Genomic DNA, 18,538 nt, shown 5'->3' with positions numbered 1-18,538 from the left:
GGATGCAGGGCAGTATTCTAATGGTGGACATACCCTCGGATCAATCTCTTTTTTCGTTCAACCCACAGGCTGCATAAAAAAAAGAACATTACAATATATACCCAACAAGGACCAGCAATGTACTGGTATGTTGCTGGACTTTGAGTGGTTATACCAGAATGATGCCTGCGGGTTTAACATATTTATTTTATTGACTTTGGTAGAAAATAATTAACAGGTACATATAAACGGGTACATCCGTGGATAAATCTCTTTTTACAAAAAACAATAGCCCAACGGGGCCAACTAGTAATTACTAAAATTGTAATTCCCAAGTCCTCAACAGAGGAAAAAACTTACTCAGTAGGTATGGCAGGTTGATATATTTGGGCCATGTAGGGCCCAGCTACTGTAGGTCATAGTGCAATAAGCAGTGGAAATACAAGCAATTCACACTACATTCTTACACACACACACTTCTACACACATACGCTCAGTCTCAACCAGTGGAAAACAAAACCATTCCAGCCTCACCTCCCCCTACACCTCCTACCATGCTATATAAAAACCTAGCCAACCATAGGGCTCTCAGCCGCCTGCAGTCACCAGAGATCTAACAGGGGGAGACAAAAGCCAACTATTTTGTGATAGTGGAGTATTATTTCAGTAGGAATCAGCTATATCAAGCCAAGATTGCCAAATCTTAGTAAACCTTTTGGGACAGGCCCTTCCCTTGTAGATAAGTTTAAAGATGGGTATAGCCTTATTTAGCATAAGGTACAACATTTGAACATCTGGAGCAGTTGCAGTCTTCCATTGCATCAAGATTAATTTTCTAGCACAAAACGGTACTATACGGACAAAAGTTCGAATATGGGTCCTGTGTAGGAATTCATTCAACACACCCAACAGTCCAACCTCTGGGGTGCAGGGTACCTGTATATGTAAGATGTTTCAAAAAAAGAGAATAAGTCCCTCCAGAAGGTGTACAAGGCCGGACATGACCAAAACATATGCATGTATCCGGCTTTAATGAAGCCATACCTGAAGCTGGAAGCAGCGGAAACATAGCCCATACGGGCCAGCCTGGCAGGAGTATAATGCAACTGATGGATAAATTAGAACTGTACATATTGGTCATTGGATACAATAAGATCAAGGAAGCAAACCTCCGAGGCCTCCTCCCACCCCTCCTCTGACAACCCAGGTATTTCCTTTACCCATTTTCGCTGAGCAATCTGAAAAGTTTGACCCCTGCAGTTTGCAGGCGTGAATAGATAGTTGTGATTAGTTTTTCAATGTCCGGGTATGACATAAGCACCTCCAGAGGTGATTCAGTGAGCTCCTAGATCAGACCAGTGAATTGTGCCCGGATGGCATGACGTGGTATAAGATATTTAAAATAAAACTTATTCGTCACTCCTCACCTTGCCTTCAGATCATCAAACGAAATGAATGCATCATTTATAAAAATATGAGAAGCGTGGGTAATGCCAAGTAGGGATGAGCTTCAAGTTCGAGTCAAACTCATGTTCGACTCGATCATCGGCTGTTTGCCAGTTCGCCGAACAGCGAACAATTTGGGGTGTTCGCGGCAAATTCGAAAGCCGCTGAACACCCTTTAAAAGTCTATGGGAGAAATCAAAAGTGCTAATTTTAAAAGCTTGTATGCATGGTATTGTCATAAAAAGTGTTTGGGGACCTGGGTCCTGCCCCAGGGGACATGGATCAATGCATAAAAAAGTTTTAAAAACGGCCGTTTTTTCGGGAGCAGTGATTTTAATAATGCTTAAAGTGAAACAATAAAAGTGTAATATTCCTTTAAATTTCGTACCTGGGGGGTGTCTATAGTATGCCTGTAAAGGGGCGCATGTTTCCCGTGTTTAAAACAGTGTGACAGCAAAATGACATTTCAAAGGAAAAAAAGTCATTTAAAACTACTTACGGCTATTAATGAATTGACGGTCCTACAATACACATAAAAGTACATTGATAAAAACGGCATGGGATTTTTAAAAAAATGGCGTGGGGGTCCCCTAAATTCCATACCAGGCCCTTCAGGTCTGGTATGGATATTAAGGGGGATCCCGGCCAAAATTTAAAAAAAAAATGGCGTGGGGGTCCCCCTCAAAAATCCATACCAGACCCTTATCCGAGCACGCAACATGGCAGGCCGCAGAAAAAGAGGGGGGGACGAGAGAGCGGCCCGCCCCTCCTGAACCGTACCAGGCCACATGCCCTCAACAATGGGAGGGTGCTTTGGGGTAGCCCCCCAAAGCACCTTGTCCCCATGTTGATGGGGACAAGGGCCTCATCCCCACAAATGGTAAGGGCCTACCATTTCACAAAAAAACTGTCAAAACTGTTAAAAATGACAAGAGACAGTTTTTGACAATTCCTTTATTTAAAGTCTTCTTTTCTCCATCTTCTTTCTCCTAACTTATTTCTTCTATCTTCCTTCGGTTTCTTCCTCCATCTTCTTCTTCTGGTTCTTCCTCTGGTGTTCTCGTCCGGCATCTTCTTCCACTGCGTCTTCTTCCCTTCTTCTTCTCGGGCCGCTCCGCATCCATGATGGGAGGCTCCCACTGTGTGACGCTTCTCGTCTTCTGACGGTTCTTAAATAACGGAGAGCGGGGCCACCCGGTGACCCCGCCCCCCTCTGATGCACGGGGACTTGACGGGGACTTCCCTGTGGCATTCCCCGTGACGTCAGAGGGGGGCAGGGTCACCCGTTACGTACTCGGCATAAGATCATCTTTTATATTTTACCAAACATTTGGGCAATATAGTGTGTTTTAGTGCAATAAAATTCAAAAAAGTGTTTTTTTTTTCCCAAAACAATTGCGTTTGAAAAATCGCTGCGCAAATACTTTGTGAAAAAAAATTGCAACACCCATCATTTTAATCTGTAGGGCCTTTGTTTTTAAAAAATATATAATGTTTGGGGGTTCAAAGTAATTTTCTAGCAAAAGAAAAGTGTTTTTTCATGTAAACAAAAAGTGTCAGAAAGTGCTTTGTCTTCAAGTGGTTAGAAGAGTGGGTGATGTGTGACATAAGCTTCTAATGTTGTGCATAAAATACCAGGACAGGTCAAACCCCTCCCAAATGACCCCATTTTGGAAAGTAGACACCCCAAGCTATTTGCTGAGAGGCATGTTGAGTCCATTGAATATTTTATATTTTGCCACAAGTTTCGGGAAAATGACAATACTTTTTTTTTTTCTGTCACAAAGTTGTCACTAAATGATATATTGCTCAAACATGCCATGGGAATATGTTAATTTACACCCCAAAATACATTTTGCTGCTTCTCCTGAGTATGGGAATACCACATGTGTGGGACTTTTTGGGAACCTAGCCTCATACAGACCCCCATTACCCCAAGGTATTTGCTGAGAGGCATGGTGAGTATTTTGCAGCTCTCATTTGCTTTTGAAAATGAAGAAAGAAAAGGAAAAATTGTTTTGTTTTTTTTTCAATTTTTCAATTTTCAAAACTTTGTGACAAAAAGCGAGGTCTGCAAAATACTCACTATACCTGTCAGCAAATAGCTTGGGGTGTCTGCTTTCCAAAATAGGGTCATTTGGGGGTGTGTGTACTGTCCGAAACTGTGATAGGCAGTGAGGAGTGAAATCAAAAATAAAAAAGCCTTAAAAAGCCTGAAGACGATGATTGGTTTTCGGGGTCCTGTACGCGGCTAGACTGCCAAAAAGTCTCACACATGTGGTATCCCCATACTCAGGAGAAGCAGCAGAATGTAATATGGTGTGTCATTTCACATAAGCCCATGGCATGTTTGAGCAATATATCATTTCAGTGACAACTTTGTGTACATTTTTTTTTTGTCATTTTTCAATCACTTATGACAAAAAAATAAAAAATTCAATGTGCTCAACATGCCTCTCAGCAATTTCCTTGGGGTGTCTACTTTCCAAAATGGGGTCATTTGGGGGGGGTTTGTACTGCCCTGACATTTTAGCACCTCAAGAAATGAGATAGGCAGTCATAAACTAAAAGCTGCGTAAATTCCAGAAAATGTACCCTAGTTTGTAGACGCTATAACTTTTGCGTAAACCAATAAATATACGCTTATGGGATTTTTTTTTACCCAAGACATGTGGCTGAATACATTTTGGCCTAAATGTATGACTAAAATTGAGTTTATTGTATTTTTTTAATAACAAAAAGTAGAAAATATATTTTTTATTTTTTCAAAATTTTCAGTCTTTTTTCATTTATAAAAACTGCGGAGGTGATCAAATACCACCAAAAGAAAGCTCTGTTTGTGGGAAGAAAAGGACGCAAATTTCGTTTGGGTACAGCATTGCATGGCCGCGCAATTACCAGTTAAAACAGCGCAGTGCCAAATTGTAAAAAGTGCTCTGGTCAGGAAGGCAGTAAAACCTTCTGGGGCTGAAGTGGTTAACGGGGACACAGACAACAATAAAACTGACAGGCGTTCTAATCCCTCTCCACTCTATACAAAATTAAAAAAAAAAGTTTTGCCTTTAGTTATACTTTAAGTTGGGAAGCCCCAATTTTTTGGGATGATGGAATGCTTCTTCTGATCTCATATAAGGAATTGTGGTGGTAATGAGGCCTACTTTTTTTGGTACAAAATATGTAATCATTCCTATATTTGTATTAGGGATGGTTTCAATGTTCGAGTCGAACGTACATTCGACTTGAACATCGGGAGTTTGATTGCTTGCAAACTAACTGAACATATGGGGCGTTCGCGACAAATTTGAGCACTGCGGAGCGCCCCATATCACCTCACCTCATACTTATCACATACTCATTATCATCTTATGCTTGCAGTGGTAGTAAACTTGTTTATGACATTTGTATCTACAGGTAAGCATATAATAAAGCTAACCTGTAGGTAAAATGTATATCTCCTAAATGTGCATTGTTTTGGAGATATATTTTGCAGTTGGCGATATCAGAAAGAAGACCGGGTGAAGATGAGAGACCTGTCAGCAGTGACAGCGTGCCACTGGAAGGGCTTAAGCTAATTCTCTCATAATTTGCTAGTATGTGATGCATACTAGCACATTATGACATTGCCTTGCAGGGGATTTTTTTTTTACAAGGTTTACTACCGCTTTGACTCAGTTATTCTTCTGGGTTTCACAACATGGTATGTATCAATGTATTACTTCGAGAAAGCCATGTGAGACGAAATGAACACAATGAAGTTTTCAACCAGGCTTTGAACTCTGTCCTGTTTTGTGAGATTGGGCAACTGTATATGCCATTAGTACAGTAATGTGGGCACCTCAGCAAGCTGAGCCTGAACATAATATTCATTGTATCATGGTCCAATGAAGTGTGATGATTCCATATGAAAAGAAATTCTCATTGTACAATGATAAAATAATATCTAAATCACGCTATGGATACAACTCCTGGAATTATAACCATGGCATTCTACAGTGTAGGCATAGCACAGCTGATATTACATAAAAACGATTTAATTAATGTGTCATTATTTTATGAGATGAATGAGGGATGTGCAGTTATCCATAGCAAACAGTGAACTAGGGGGTTGATTTACTAAAGGCACTTTCAGTTGCTCCAGAGCTTAATAAATGAGGTAAAGCTTCACTTTATAAAGAACACCCAATCACATGCAAAAAAAATTTAAAAAACAGCATCCTTGCCTGCACATGATTGGATGATGCAAGTCAGCAGAACTTTTCCTCATTTACTAAGCTCTGGAGCAACTGCACTTGCAAAGTGCACAGTCTATTTGCCTTTAGTAAATCAACCCCACTGTGTTAATTAGTTTAGAGCAGTCATTACAGTGAAATAATAGATTGCTGTTCTGGGTAACTGTTCTGTAACATTCATGATAATAAATTGTACCACCTATGTGAAAAATATTATAGTTATCGGATACAAAGCTGACACCAACAAACTGACCAAAAACTTTCAAATGAATGATTACAGTGGATTTAAAGTGAACTTGTGAGGCCTGAAATAAGTGGGATGAAAACTATGGACCTGCGGTGTAGAGCTTAGCTTTACTACTTGAAAGGTCTCTGACCTGGAACTAGCCTTCATCCAGTGAAGTCTGAAAACTTCTATATATTTATTTTGGGTAAATGACTTATTAGGCAGTGAAGCTGATATTAGAATAAGAGAATGTACACCCTTAGAAACAAATCAGTGATCGAACTTCCTATAGTTTACTCTTAACTGGGTGTTTATTCTTTACAAACCTTAAGGTAACATGACAAATCTTCCTATTTTTATAATCTGAACATAGTACATGGCAATACAAGCTACGATTTATCAATTTAAAAGTTGTATGTGGGTTTACAGTTCCAGTACTGTACTTTTGCTAATATTTTAAATATGTAGTGCAAGATATTATAGTAGTTATTAGGCTCATGAATCTTTAAATGTATTACTAACTGCATTAAAATAGCTGTCACTGTAAATACCAGATGTTATGTTCTTTCCCATTAAAATGCGATCCAAGACAACAAAGTAATGCATTTTGTATATAAGTATTCATAACCTGTTTTGCATGTGTATCACAGGGCATTTATTTGGCTGCTATTCAAATTTTGTTTGCTGTTATGAGCGACTTTGAACACCTATCGATCATTAGCTACAGCTGTTAATAGCATTTTGGAACAAATATCTACAAAGCAACAAATTAAAAATGCTTTGGGTAACACAAAGTATGTGACAATAACCTTTACAAACATACTGAAAAAAAAATTACCATTTCAAAGTTACATTCTAAGTTTTTCTCTAATTATTGCATCGGTTATATAAAGACTGATATATTATAAAATATCTTACGCAGTAAAAAAATGAAGCATCCTGTTTGTGATCCAGTCCAGATGGTTCCAGTGGGCCCAGACCAATAGTTCCATTGTAGATCCATCATCGTTGTACTGTGTGTAGCATTCAGAGACTCTCTTCAGAGAAGAAGAGTCAGGGGTGGGAAACTACTTTGCAATGCAGTTTTCTGAGGCTTGTGGCGTGTCCGTGTCTGCTGTATTCTACAGTAACCACTCTTTCACTACTAGATTAGAGGAACTGGGTTTTCTGATAAAAAAAAGGGCCGATTTAAAAGTAAATTAAAATAAAAAGTTATCTTAGTAAAGCTACAGGATGCAGTGATTTTGTTACCTAAAAGCTTCAATTTTTATTTCCTAAAGATTATGTTACCTTTGCTGCCATTAAAATTTGATATTTTGTCACAGATTTCCATATTGCAACTTAACCACTGTAATACCGGGCACTCCCCCCCCTCCCCCACCTCCTGCCAAGGACAATTTTCAGCTTTCAGCGCTGTCACACTTTGAATGACAATTGCGTGGTCATGCAACACTGTACACAAACAAAAGTTTTGCTAAACAAACTAAAAAAGACAGACATTTTTGAAAAAAAAAAAGTTTTTCTTTGTTTCTGTTATAAAATTTTGTTTTCTTCTTCTTTGGCAGGCACTAATGAGACTGTCATGATGGACACTGATGAGGCGACACTGATGGGCACTGATGAGTTGGCACTGATAAGGTGGCACTGATGAGGAGGCACTAAAATGTAGGATTGATGGGCATTGACAGGCGGCACTGATGGGCACTGATAGGTGGCACTGATGGGCACTGATAGGCGGCACTGATGGGCACTAATAGGCGGCACTGATGGGCACTAATAGGCGGCAATGATGGGCACTGACAGGCAGCACTGATGGGCAGCACTGATGAGGAGGTACTGACAGTCATTACTGATGGGCACTAATTGGTATCTGTGAAGGGCACTGACAGGTGTTACTTATGGGCACTGATTGGCACTTTGATGGGCACTGATTGGCATTTTGGTGGGCACTGACTGGCACTTTGGTGGGCACTGACTGGCAGCTGAAGGCCAGTGATTGGCAGATGTGGTGGGCACCTCTGATGGGGGCTGAGCTTATAATCAATGCGCTGATTATCAGCGCAGATCCCCCCTCTGACAGGAGAGCCGCTGATTGGCTCTCCTGTCAACATGAACCAAGGAAAGCCGTTTACTGGCACTTCCTGGTTACACGCTGTGATCAGCTGTGATTGTTCACAGATGATCTGGTGGTAAAGAGCCTACGTCTATATATATATAGTCATTCAAGAACAGCCACCAAATGCGTGAACAGACCCTAAAGTAAAACTAAAGGCAAAGCTTTTTTTTAGTTTTGGATAGAGTGGAATGGGGTTAGAACACCTTGCTGTCTGTGCCCTGCTAGGGAGATTAACTCTCTATTTGTCCTGTTTACCATTATCATTGAAAGTGAAAGTAAAAGGAAATTCCAAATTTTGGTTTAACCCCAAAAAAAAGTTATAGAGGGGAAATCTTCAAATGGGGACAATAATTCTGGTGACCTGGGGGTTCCCAAGGAAGTACCTTAGTTTGCAGGGATTTCCACTCATTTCCTGTTTTGGCTATGGGACTGGAAGTGAAGAGAAATCTCCCCAATGGGACACAGATGGCAAAAAATAAACTGACAGGGGTTACAACCCTTCCTTACTCTATCTAAAGTGAAATAAAATGTTTTGCCTATATTACTACTTTAAATCCCTACACTTTACAAGATTAACTGAAAAATGGTAACAAATCCAGAGCCCATAGCAGAAAACCTCAAGATACTACTATTGTAAAAATATCTACATTCATAGGGCTTCCAAGCAAGTTCATATATACAGTATGTTTATGAAAAAAGAAGAAAAACAAAAAATTATATACAGTATGACTGTTATGCTAGCCATACATTATACAAAAAATTGTACAAACTAATTTTCAAATAACGAACACTCATCCATGAATATATGATAGTACCATCATGTAATGGCCAAATTTCGAATGATAAATTGTTCAATGGACATAAATGAATCAGTTTCTCATCTGTTTTGTCACATATGCGCAGTGCGAACAGTTCAATTTTTAATGGGCGACAAACACATTAACCTTTCAATATATCTTTCGTTTGGCAGAAGTTTTCCAACCTGTTCCTTAAATTTTTTGGCTCTGAAAAGTCCAAACTGATTTTCTATTTGTGTCCATTAACTGGAAAAAAATCAAACAAACAGTCCAAATGACATATTTTTGGACAATGTTTGTCTCGTCTAGTGTATGGGGACCATTTAGCAGCTAACTGTTTAAAAAAACATATTTTATTACATCAGCAGCATCATCATCCAGTTTCCAAGTGGGTTTAACCTGTCGTTGTTATTACACGGATGTCCACATGCAGACTTCCACAGGGACCACTGAGACCTTATATACATGGCTTAGATGCGTGGCTTATATGCCTGGCCTAAATATATGGTGTATCATCATCCAGTCTCCAGGTGGATTTAAACTGTCATTGGTAATACGCTGATGTTACATGCAGACTTTTACATGGACCACCAAGTCCTAATGTGCATGGCTTAGATGTCACCCCAAGTAGTTAGGAGCCCATTGAGCAGGTGACCAAAGTAGAGGCACATATATAATAGTCCACTTGCTCAAGCAGAAATTCAAATAGTAAAGGCTTCATACAGGTGTAAAAGCAAATGTCCATCCATCATAAAGGATTATGGATAGCATCACCTCTGGATCCAATGGGAGAAAGACCGACATCTGACCGGTTTTGTTGTTGACCCAACTGCCTCAGAAACTGCTTACCCCAGAATGCTGTACCACATTCATAAATACTGGACCTGGTGTCAAAGATGGTGTCCAAAGGGGCAGGAAGCACCAAACATGGCTCCAGACCCCTTTTTTCCTGCTAAACAGGATATTCCAATGTCTTTCCTAACTCTTCCAAACGAGAAAATCCCACCAAAGGCACATCGGTAGCGTGACATCATCATGTCCGCATGTCAAGAGTATCATGATGCAAAAAAGTCACAACACATAAAACCGTCATGACACATAAGCGCGCACAGCTCAACGACAGACAAACACACAGAAGCCCACTTATTGCTCCCCCCAGAAGGCTAAAAAGAGGCATTACAAGCTCAACCCCAAGGACTCATAGAAGGGAGAAACAAAGTGGAATAAAAGGGCCAGCAAGCACCAGGCACGGGTATTCAGGAAGCGTACCTACGAACACATGAAAAAAAAAAAAACAAACAAAATATTAATAATTACTGGAATAAAAAAAAAAGACATTTCCTAACAAAAAAATGGTTTGCTGCATAAGTGCACCACCAAAAAAAAAAAAAGGAAAATACTAGAGGTGCTTTCCATGCTCCTTTATGATGGATGGACTTTTGTTTTTACACCTGGTATGAATTACTATATGAATTTCTTGAGTGAGTGGACTATTATGTATGTGCCTTTGCTTTGGTCACCTGCTCAATAGGCTCCTATCTACATGGGCTGACAACTATGTCATGCACATAAGGTCTAGGTGGTCCCTGTAGAAGTCTGCATGTGCCATCTGTGTATTACCAATGACAGGTTAAATACATCTAGAGACTGGATGATGCTGCACTAACTATTTACATGTTGTCTCAGTGGTCCCTGTTAAAGTGCATATGTGGACATTCTTTTTTCTGACAAAACATGGGTTCTAATCCACATAGAGTCTTTCTCTGTACTTGGAATATTCAGATTTCTTGGATAACAGCATTACAGCATCTAGAGATTGGCTATTTCACCTTATTGTGCTGGTTTCAATTTCTTGATAATCTTACATTCTCAACAATATAAAAAATCTCTATTGAGCCCTCCCGGAATGCAGCTTGGATGACATGTACGTATAACATTTCCATGGCAGAAGTGGATGACTCAACATGGTTCTGATTTCCTTTTCTACGGCTGTTCTATTCATTATAGGATTAACCATTACACTTACGGAGCCATTTAAGAAACTGTTGCTATTCTGAGAGAGTATCACCACCACTGCTATATGAATTCTACATCCTTATTACTTATGAAAAATGGGTTTGGAGGAATTGGTGTGTGTATATACCGGGTCTTGTCCAATCCGTATTGTCAGAGAAATAGAACTAGTAGTGCCCTAGGGCACATACCAAAACCCCTCACAGATTTGACAAGGGACAGACCAGGTAGGTAAAAAAGTACAAAATATTTTATTGAAAAATATATAACAAGCATGAATAATCACATAAAAAGTGTATGCAAATGACAGGAAATAAAAACACTCAGTAAGGTACCCAACATGCACGTCACGGATGATAGATGGTGGTTGCACAAAGGTACAATGTTGGTGGGGCTAACCACTGTACATTCCAGGCGTGGACACCTTACATGTTTCAGACCTTAAAAGGGTCCTTGTTCAGAGGTATATTTAAGTCAATTGGGTATCACATTCTATAAAGTAAGGGTGTACAATTAATAGTATATCAAAACAACATTTTCTTTGCAGTAATTACATTTCAATATATGGTTGCTCCAGAAAAATTGGGAAGGTATGTAAGATGCATACTTGCAAAGCGTCACATCACATGCTCCTGCGCCATTCTGTCTCTCCAGGCCAGAACCTTACTGTGGGCGGAGATAACAGCATTCACAGTGCAGTCTCTCTCTTTCAGTGGCGTGTTCCAGCACACGGCACTCTGCTGCCACACTGCAATATGACTGGTGCCCAATAGCCCAGGGACCACATGTAGAGAGCCAGTGGGCAGCATGTTTGGCACCAGGGAGCTAGGTACTCTAATTTTGCACTTGCTATGTTCTGTGATTTGAGCATAAAATTATTGCACTGTTTCTGTTGAAATCCATTTCAACTAAGATAGTGACTGCTATTGTTTGGAGATTTTATTTGTGATCATTTGCAGTAGCCTATTTGTATGTTTATTACATCTTCGCTTAATAAGTGAACATTTTCTGAAGAACAACTGTGGTAAGATGAATCTATATAAGTTCAGGAAGTTAGATGCTGATTAGCTACCATGCATGACTACACCAGATTTTGCACACTCCAGCTTTAGTAAATCAACCCCTATGTCTTTTGTGCCAGCATCTCTTTTACATATTGTAATTCAAAGGTATCACCTACCTAACCTCCCTGGCAGTATGATTATTTCCGATTTTTGATGCTGAAAGTGGTACAATTATTTTGCACAGAAATTTGGCGTTTTATATTATAGGCCTGTAATTCTCAGGAATAATTCACTTAAATCTGTCCAAACAAGAGTCTAGTAGACATTGAGTATGATAAAGTTTGAAAAACAAAATAAAAAATTATAATATAATAAATAACTATAAATAATTATAACAAATAATAATATAATAATAATAAAAATTATTCAATAATGTAATCAAATCAAAAACACTGAAATTTGCTCAGTTGCAGAATTTTCGTTACTTTTTAGTGTTTGATGACGGATTTCCCCACTAATCACTATCGCTCAATTCTGCAAGTGATTCTAATTTATTATCGCTGTTTTCTAGCTGGTCTAAAACCACTTTTGATGTAAAGGGACAGTTTTGGTTGCTATGGACAATCTCCAGTTTCCAGGCAGAAAGAACAGTATTTACAATATAAAACTGCATGCAGGACACTGGACAGACCACTAGGGACAAAGGGGGTGTGAAATTATTTGATACAGTACTGTAATCTGTAAGTATACTGTATCTATACTGTGTGTTTTACTTTTTGAATTTGGCACCGAACTGAACTCGAATGGAGCTCGGCACTGTGAATTCGAGCGAGACACGGCGGCTCGCAGATCACAGCGGGGAGACTTCGCAGGATCCAGGGGAAAAGGTAAGTAACCTCTACAAGGATCTTGCGATGCAATCCCGAGTCTGGTTCGGGGATACCGCTTTTGGTATTGAAAATCCACCCCGAGCCAGACTCGGGAATACCGCCAGGGGGGTTAAAGGGGTTGTAAACCCTCGTGTTTTTTCACCTTAATGCATCCTTTTCATTAAGGTGAAAAAGCTTCTGTCACTGAACAGCCCCCCAGCCCCCCGTTTTACTCACCTGAGCCTGTTCGTTTCCAAGACGGAGACGCACACACCCTCTCTGGCTGGGGTCTCGGCTCTTGATTGGATAGATTGATAGCAGTGCAGCCATTGGCTCCGGCTGCTGTCAATCAAATCCAATGAGGGGCACAGAGGGGTGGGCCGAGTCCGGTTTTCGGTTTCTATGGACGCAAAAGCTGGACTCGGGAGCGCACCCGCACGGGTACCCCCAAAGAGAGCGCTTCTCCTAGGTGGTTTACCGATGCGGGGAGGAGCTACTAGCGCCGTCGGGGGACCACCAAAGAGGAGGATTGGGGCCACTCTGTGCAAAACGAACTGCACAGTGGCGGTAAGTATGACATGTTCGTTATTTTTAAAATAAAAAACACGAGGGTTTGGTAACCCTTTAAAGAATAAAAGGTAAGACAAAGGCAAAAGACTAATCGTCAGTAATCTTCCTACAGCTAAGCTTTCCCCTCATTTATTGCTTATTATGCCTTGTTCTGCACTGTTTTTCCATCATGACTAGCAGGATCCAACTACTGGTGGGAGAACAAACACATGGTCAATTAATGGTCAAGAAACCTGATGTGCACACGCAGTTCCCATACTTTTGGGTTCCTTTCTGAAAAGTGAGTCATTGATGATGACATTCTAGAAATACTAGGACTTGCAGTGTCCTCAGAATTTACATACACAACTATTTCAAACTAAACCGAAACCCTGACCTTATTGGTCAAATTTCTCAACTTGTTCTGATGATGAGTGCTCCCCTTCTGTCACGCATAGACACTGCACCAGACACAGGCAGAGGATTTCATAACAGTGTTTGTGAATTGGGAGATGATGGCTCTGCAGTAGTGAGACACTGCCATTGTTCTGTATTTGTCTATCTAGGCTGTCTTGCATTCTGTGGCTTTTCTCCTAAGCTCTTATCATCTGTGCTCTGCTTCCTTCCTGTCTATGTGGCAGACCGCTCTGAAGCTCTGAGGTTTCCATTAACTGCAACTTAACTGTTTCTATGAGCATTACACACCTGTGCTTTTTTTATTTTAGCAGGCATAATGGAAAGACTGAGCATTTTTGCATAATTGTCCTTAATTATGAATCCAATGTTAAATATTTCTTCTCACTGAAAATACCTAAGTGGATTGTAACGTATAACCTTTTTTGTTTGTTTTAAATAGAATGGGGAAGGTTAGATCTTTTGTCAAGCTTTTACTGTTGTCTGTGTCTCCGCTGGGGTGGTTCACTCTCTATTTTTCCTGCCTTGATTCGAAATTCAAAATTTTAGAGTTGCCATCATCAGACCAAGAAGTGAAGGTAAATCATCCAATGAGGACACCCGTTCTGGTGACAGTTGTTTATGATGGCACTTTCCCTGTGGTTTCTGCTAACAACTTCAACTTCATTACAGTATGTAGGCTGCAGGAAACAGCACAGCAGGAGACCACAGCACACTGGAAGTGTCAGGGCCAGAGACAGAAAGAGATCTGCAACACAGCAGAGTTTTAGGAGACAAGCTGTGTCCGTGCGGCCACTGCGTCCCAACTGACAGCAATGAGACTGACTGCACAGGGGTGCACTGGGTACCTGTATATCCATGTGCAGGTAAACATGGCCCTCCACCATGGGCATACACTTGTGTGCGTCCCATGTGAACAAGGCCTAAATATAGCCTCTGTAAACAATTTTGACCACTTCTGCCCCTCTAATTATAGTCTCTCTAAACAATAGTGACCAATGGCCTATACTGCACCTCCAGTTATAGTCTCCATTATAGATGAGCTGCCAGTTTGATTAAAATTTTGCTTGTTTGTGAGGCTTGGTGGATGGCTGGAACTAAGAGCAGCAGAAAGGGAATCATTTAGCAATGTTATTACTAAAGGTTATGCTATGGTATTACTAAACATGACAGCTTTCTGCTCATGGCTCCTGGTTGTTAGGAAGCCCGAATCCACCAGTGTTCTAGCCACCAGTTCCTGGCCAGCCCATTCAGCTATCGGAAAAGCTTTGGCTCTGGTATAGAATTTGAGTGGGACCCTACATGTGCATCTCCGTAAACACTGGTAGCCATTGGCCTGTTCTGCACCTCTGATTATTGTCTCCATAAACACTGGTGACCATTGACCTATTTTGCATCAAATTATAGTCCTGATAAACATTGGTGATCAGTGGACCATACTACACCTTGAGTTATAGTCTCCATAAACATTGGTTAACAGTGACCTATACTGCACCTTTAATTATAATTCCCATAAACACTGGTGACTTGTGGCCTATACCGCGCTTTAAATATAGTTTCCACAAACAGTGATGGCCAGTGGAATATACTGCATCCCCAATTTTAGTCTCCATAGATGCTGGTCAACAGTAGCCTATATTGCACCTCTAATTATTGTCTCCATAAGCACTGGTGACTATTGGCTTATACTGCACTTTTTATAATAGTCCGCATTAACACTGGTGACTAGTGACCTTGGCCTTTATTGCACCTTAGATTATAGTCTTCATAAACACTGTTTGACTGGTGGCCTATACTGCATCTCTAACAAAAGTCTCCATTAACATTGGTGACCAGTGACCTATAGTGCACCAGGGATGTGCGGTGAGGTCAGTGGCTGGTGAGGCACTGGCTAGTATCAGAGCCAGATACACACAGGTTACATACGCCACGAACGTTAGAGCAAGAGCATCAATTCTAGCACTAGACCTCCTCTGTAACCCTAAAAATGTAACCTGTAAAAAATTTTAAAGCCTCGCCTGTGGAGATTTTTAAGTACTGCAATTTGGCAGAATTGGCCTGGGTGGCAAGGGGTTCATTACCTTAAGTAAGTAATATGCAAAGATTTATTATATATTATTTTTAAGGTAACTTACTATATTTTCAAAAACTGTACTCAAGCTGGTGGCTTAACGGACACATTACCGAAGTTTGAAGCTATAACTTCCAACAAGTAATTTCCCAGTAAAAAGATAAATAATAAATTATAACATATAGCATAATAATATATGATTTAGCTTGATTAAAACAGTACCTTTTCAGCAGGCAGCAGATTTTCATTCTCCCTCTTAACTGTGTGAGTAAAACATAGGATTATGGGTAAATCTTATACCCATAAACCCATGTTTTTTTACTTGTAGATAAGAGGGCTGGGCTGGAAGGGAGCATCTGTCTTTTTGACCCATGCCCCCTTCTATGACAATGCAGTAAGATGAGAGTCTCCACTGCAGCATTTTTATTGGACAGCTTGGACCAATGGTGCTTTACCATTGGTCCAAGGCTCCAAGCTGTCCATTGAGCTCAGTGCTTCTGACAAGAAGTCAGAGGCACTGTGAGCTCATCCTCTCAGTCTGCTGCAAACAGAGTGTGCCAGCTTGTACTTAAACTGGCAGCTCTGTGTGTAGCTTTTGACAGGCTGCGCAAGGAGCCCCGTATCTCCGGAACCATAGGTGGCAGGAGCCACAAATTTTGACCAGTGGTGGGGTAGGACTTCGGCTACCTACCCCCTCTGTGACCCCAGATCACCGAGCTATGACCCTCGAAACTCATTTTTTTTTGTGTTATTTGTTATTTGTTTTTTATGTTCATGGCTCTGCCTCACCTGCCTCCCTTGACTGCATGTCCCTGTAGTGCACCTATAATTATAGTGTCTATAAACAATTGTGACCAGTGGCCTATACTGCATCTCTAAGTATAGCATAATATGTGAGTACAGTAACCTCTTTAACTGCTGAATGATTGTACCTGTGCTTTGTGTACTTTCAAAAAAATATCTGTCAGTTCAGCCTAGGCAAGAAAACTAGGAAGTATAGTTCTCATTAACTGAGGCTTTCTCACCTTACCAATGAGCCCTTTACCATTATAATTTTTTGTGCTGCATGTGTGTATATATATTCTCAACAATAAAAACGTTTTGGTAGCCTCCCTGGCGGTTTTCCCGAGTGTGGCTCTGGGTTAAAATTCAGGACCATTAGCGGTAACCCCGAGCCACACTCGGGATTACATCACAGGATCCTGGTGCCTCCTTACTTACCTTGTCCCCGGGATCCTGCGATGTCCCCCGCTGTGTCTGCGGGCTCCGTCCTCCTCCGAAGCCTCTCCGTGCCAGGCTCCGTTCCCTGCGAGCGGCGCGACGCACGGGGGCGGAGCCTGGCGGCAAATTCAAAAAAAGTGTAAAATCATAACACATACAGTACTGGAATCTTACAGATTCCAGTACTGTATGAAATGATTTCACATCCCCTTTGTCCCCAGTGCTTTGGCCCATGCCCTGCATGCAGTTTTAAATTGCATATACTGTTCTTTCTGCCTGGAAACTGGAGATTGTCCATAGCAACCAAAAAGTGTCCCTTTACGTCAAAAATGGCTTTAGACCAGCTAGAAAACACCGATAGTAAATTAGAACACTTGCAGAATTGAGCGATAGTGAATCGTGTGGAAATTAATTTTATTACTATTTATTTTTATTTTTTTAAATTATTTATTTATTTTTATTATATTATAATTTATGTTTTTGTGTTTCAAACTTTATCATACCCAGGATATCTACTAGACTCTTGTTTGGACAGATTTAAGTGTGTTATTGTTAAGAATTACAGACCTACAATATAAAACGCCAAATTTCCATGCAAAATAATTGTACCGCTTTCAGCACCTAAAATCCAAAATAATCATACCGCCAGGGAGGTTAAAGTGGTATTAAACCCAAAAGCAATCATGTATTATATTGCAGCCTTTCAAATCTCAGATGTGGTGGCTGCATTAGTTTTCTTTTTAGGCTTTCTTTCTTTCATTTTCAGCTGTCGAACCTGTCAGTAAGTCTGTTGTTTTTCAACAGAACAAGCTCTCTTGCAAATGTAGCAATTATAGTGGTGGGACAGGGGTGCTTACAAAGATCGGCTTTTATTTATTCATGTAAATTCATGTAAAACCATTATCCCAAAATAAAAAAAAAAACTATTGCTGTAACTGTTTGTGTAACTGCAGTATTATCTGGAGTTTGGCTTCAATTTGTTAGTGTACCTAAATCTGCTAGTACATCTAACTCTACCCTCCACCGACTGACAATGCTGCTGTCCAAAGATGCCTCTGTTGCTCTTCTATTCAGAGTGTAGGCACTCTAATACAGGAAGTGTATTACTGGACAGATCACCAGGGGAAATAGAAAATGAATGCAGCCACCGCATCTAATGATTGGTAACCTGCTGCAATACATTACATTTTTGGTCTGGGGTTTAAAGTGAAAGTCCAGTTAAATCCTATCTAAGATTAAACCTGCTCCCACCCCCATTCTAAGCCATATTCTAACTAGCCTGTAGAGGAAAGATCTCTCCAGTGGCTGGCTTCAGGGAAGAGAAGAGATTGACAACAATGGCTACAATGCCTATGCGGTGACGCCAGTCATAGGTTTACCATGGGGCATTCCTTGTCAGCTGTCCCTCCTCTCCACTGAAGCTGGGAGCCAATCATATGACCAGACCGGAGCTCCCTGAGAATAGATAAGTATAGACATCTTTCCTTTACAAGCTAGTTAGTATAGGGCTTACAATGGGGATGGGAGTAGGTTTAAGTTTAGATAGAATTAAACTGGACATCTAATTTTATACCACTTTAAAAACATACCTGTTGATCTTGCAA

The 18,538-nt window shown here is 40.5% G+C and overlaps 1 protein-coding gene across 1 annotated transcript in view; it reads right to left on the bottom strand.

Moving 5' to 3' along the window:
* Positions 1–7,023, bottom strand: part of ITGAE (integrin subunit alpha E) — a gene marked incomplete in the record, with an annotated part of 127,303 nt that extends 120,280 nt beyond the window's left edge. Inside the window, 1 exon segment of the mRNA XM_073616887.1 lies at positions 6,799–7,023. Within this exon segment, the coding sequence (XP_073472988.1) occupies positions 6,799–6,886 (88 nt within the window).
* Between the last annotated feature and the right edge of the window lie 11,515 nt (positions 7,024–18,538).

Source organism: Aquarana catesbeiana, linkage group LG02 (genome assembly GCF_042186555.1).
Source record: "Aquarana catesbeiana isolate 2022-GZ linkage group LG02, ASM4218655v1, whole genome shotgun sequence".
Classification (NCBI taxonomy): domain Eukaryota; kingdom Metazoa; phylum Chordata; class Amphibia; order Anura; family Ranidae; genus Aquarana; species Aquarana catesbeiana.
Note: the sequence above shows the minus strand (reverse complement) of the source record. Positions and strands in the feature narration are given on the sequence as shown.